Source organism: Tupaia chinensis, unplaced genomic scaffold, assembly GCF_000334495.1.
Source record: "Tupaia chinensis unplaced genomic scaffold, TupChi_1.0 Scaffold149964_2, whole genome shotgun sequence".
NCBI lineage: Eukaryota > Metazoa > Chordata > Mammalia > Scandentia > Tupaiidae > Tupaia > Tupaia belangeri.
Window position 1 is genome coordinate 1,509,278 of NW_006209806.1, and position 373 is coordinate 1,509,650.

A 373-nucleotide genomic window follows, 5' to 3' on the forward strand; every position below is an offset into this window, starting at 1 on the left:
GGCGGGCCCCCTGGCCAGCGGCGCCCACCTGGCTGGGGTCGATGCCGCTGTCCCGCAGGAACTGGCTGTAGGCCACCGCGAAGGCCTGGCCGATGGCCCGGGCGATGAGCTGGGCCTGCAGGGAGGGCGCGTGTCCCTGGGGGGCCGAGCCCTCTACACCCCGGAGTGCACCATCTGCGTCCCAGGGCCTGGCCTCCTGCCCGGGGGGCTCCTGGGGTTCCGGGGACCTGTGTGGGAACTTCGCGGGACACTGGGTCAGGTGGGGTTGAGGGGCCGGTGACAGGGATCAGGGGGCGCTCACGTCCTCGGAGTGGAACACGTGGCAGACCATCCTGTAGAGGCGGCGGGGGTCCCCGGCATCCCGGGGGGCCGG

The 373-nt window shown here is 74.0% G+C and overlaps 1 protein-coding gene across 1 annotated transcript in view; it reads right to left on the reverse strand.

Moving 5' to 3' along the window:
• APBA3 (amyloid beta precursor protein binding family A member 3) overlaps nt 1-373 on the reverse strand; it is an 8,450-nt gene that overhangs the window by 1,456 nt on the left and 6,621 nt on the right. The window contains exons 4-5 of the mRNA XM_027769599.1: nt 302-373; nt 3-115 (exon numbers count right to left, since the gene is read on the reverse strand). The exon at nt 302-373 is cut by the window's right edge and continues 305 nt beyond it. Coding sequence (XP_027625400.1) covers nt 3-115; nt 302-373 — 185 coding nt within the window. The remainder of the gene's footprint in view (nt 1-2; nt 116-301) is intronic.